General features: G+C 47.5%; 1 protein-coding gene across 1 annotated transcript; it reads right to left on the bottom strand.

Annotated features, from left to right (window-relative positions):
- Window positions 1-624: 624 nt before the first annotated feature.
- On the bottom strand, window positions 625-748 carry ATP5E (ATP synthase, H+ transporting, mitochondrial F1 complex, epsilon subunit; the record flags this gene model as incomplete). The annotated part of the gene is made up of 1 exon (XM_010151613.1): window positions 625-748. A coding segment is annotated over one exon (124 nt), but the record flags the coding sequence as incomplete, so codon positions are not given.
- Between the last annotated feature and the right edge of the window lie 67 nt (window positions 749-815).

The raw sequence follows: 815 nt of genomic DNA, 5'->3' as shown, positions 1-815 counted from the left end.
GAGTATTCACCACAGACCCGTTCCTGTAAGAGATTTGAAATACAAGTTATTCGATTCAAGAATACCTATAAGGTACATTTCAAACAGAAGGCAGTAATACTTAATCTCAGATCAGGAATAGAAGCTGTCCTACTTAGGAGAGACTTCAGCTGCTCGCGATGTGTGTGGTGTCACAAATAAAGGTACAAGCAGCATCTGTCTTTCCCAGACAGAAGATAGCCCTTACACAAACACATCTGCTGATCAGGGGTTCAGAGAGGCTGCCTGTTGGCTTATTAAAGTAGGAGACAGGAACCTATGAACATCATTACAGGAACTCGGTGGCTTTGCGTATGTCCATAATGACTTTGACCAAATCATTCGGAGCAGGGTTTGATGGAAAAGACACCTCATTTTACTGAGCTAATGACATGACACGTTTCCCTACGTAACGAGGATGCAGTTGCACCAAAGCAGTCAGCAACCTGTCCAGTTTCACGCACGAAGATCAGAGCTAATTTTCCACACACAGCATGAGACGAGCCAAGCAGTTACAGCCTGTGGTGACCAACCCACGCTGGGAAAATCAACACTGGTGCAAAAGGCTACCGTCGGGCGCTCCAGCCCATTCAGTCTACTTACGTTTTATTCCTTCTTGGGTTTCACGGTTTTCACATTGGCCATCGCCGCCCTCTCTGCCTCCGCTTTATACTGAGGCTTCATCGCCGCTCTCACCACCTGGGCACAGATCTGGGAATACCGGATGTAACTACAGGGAAAGGGGGGGGAGAAATAAAGGTGAACATCAAGCGCGTCCAAAAGCTTCTCCACCCGCT

The sequence above is a fragment of the Eurypyga helias genome, unplaced genomic scaffold (genome assembly GCF_000690775.1).
Source record: "Eurypyga helias isolate BGI_N326 unplaced genomic scaffold, ASM69077v1 scaffold40925, whole genome shotgun sequence".
Lineage (NCBI taxonomy): Eukaryota > Metazoa > Chordata > Aves > Eurypygiformes > Eurypygidae > Eurypyga > Eurypyga helias.
The sequence above is the reverse complement of the archived record's forward strand: the minus strand, read 5'-3'. Positions and strand labels throughout refer to the sequence as shown.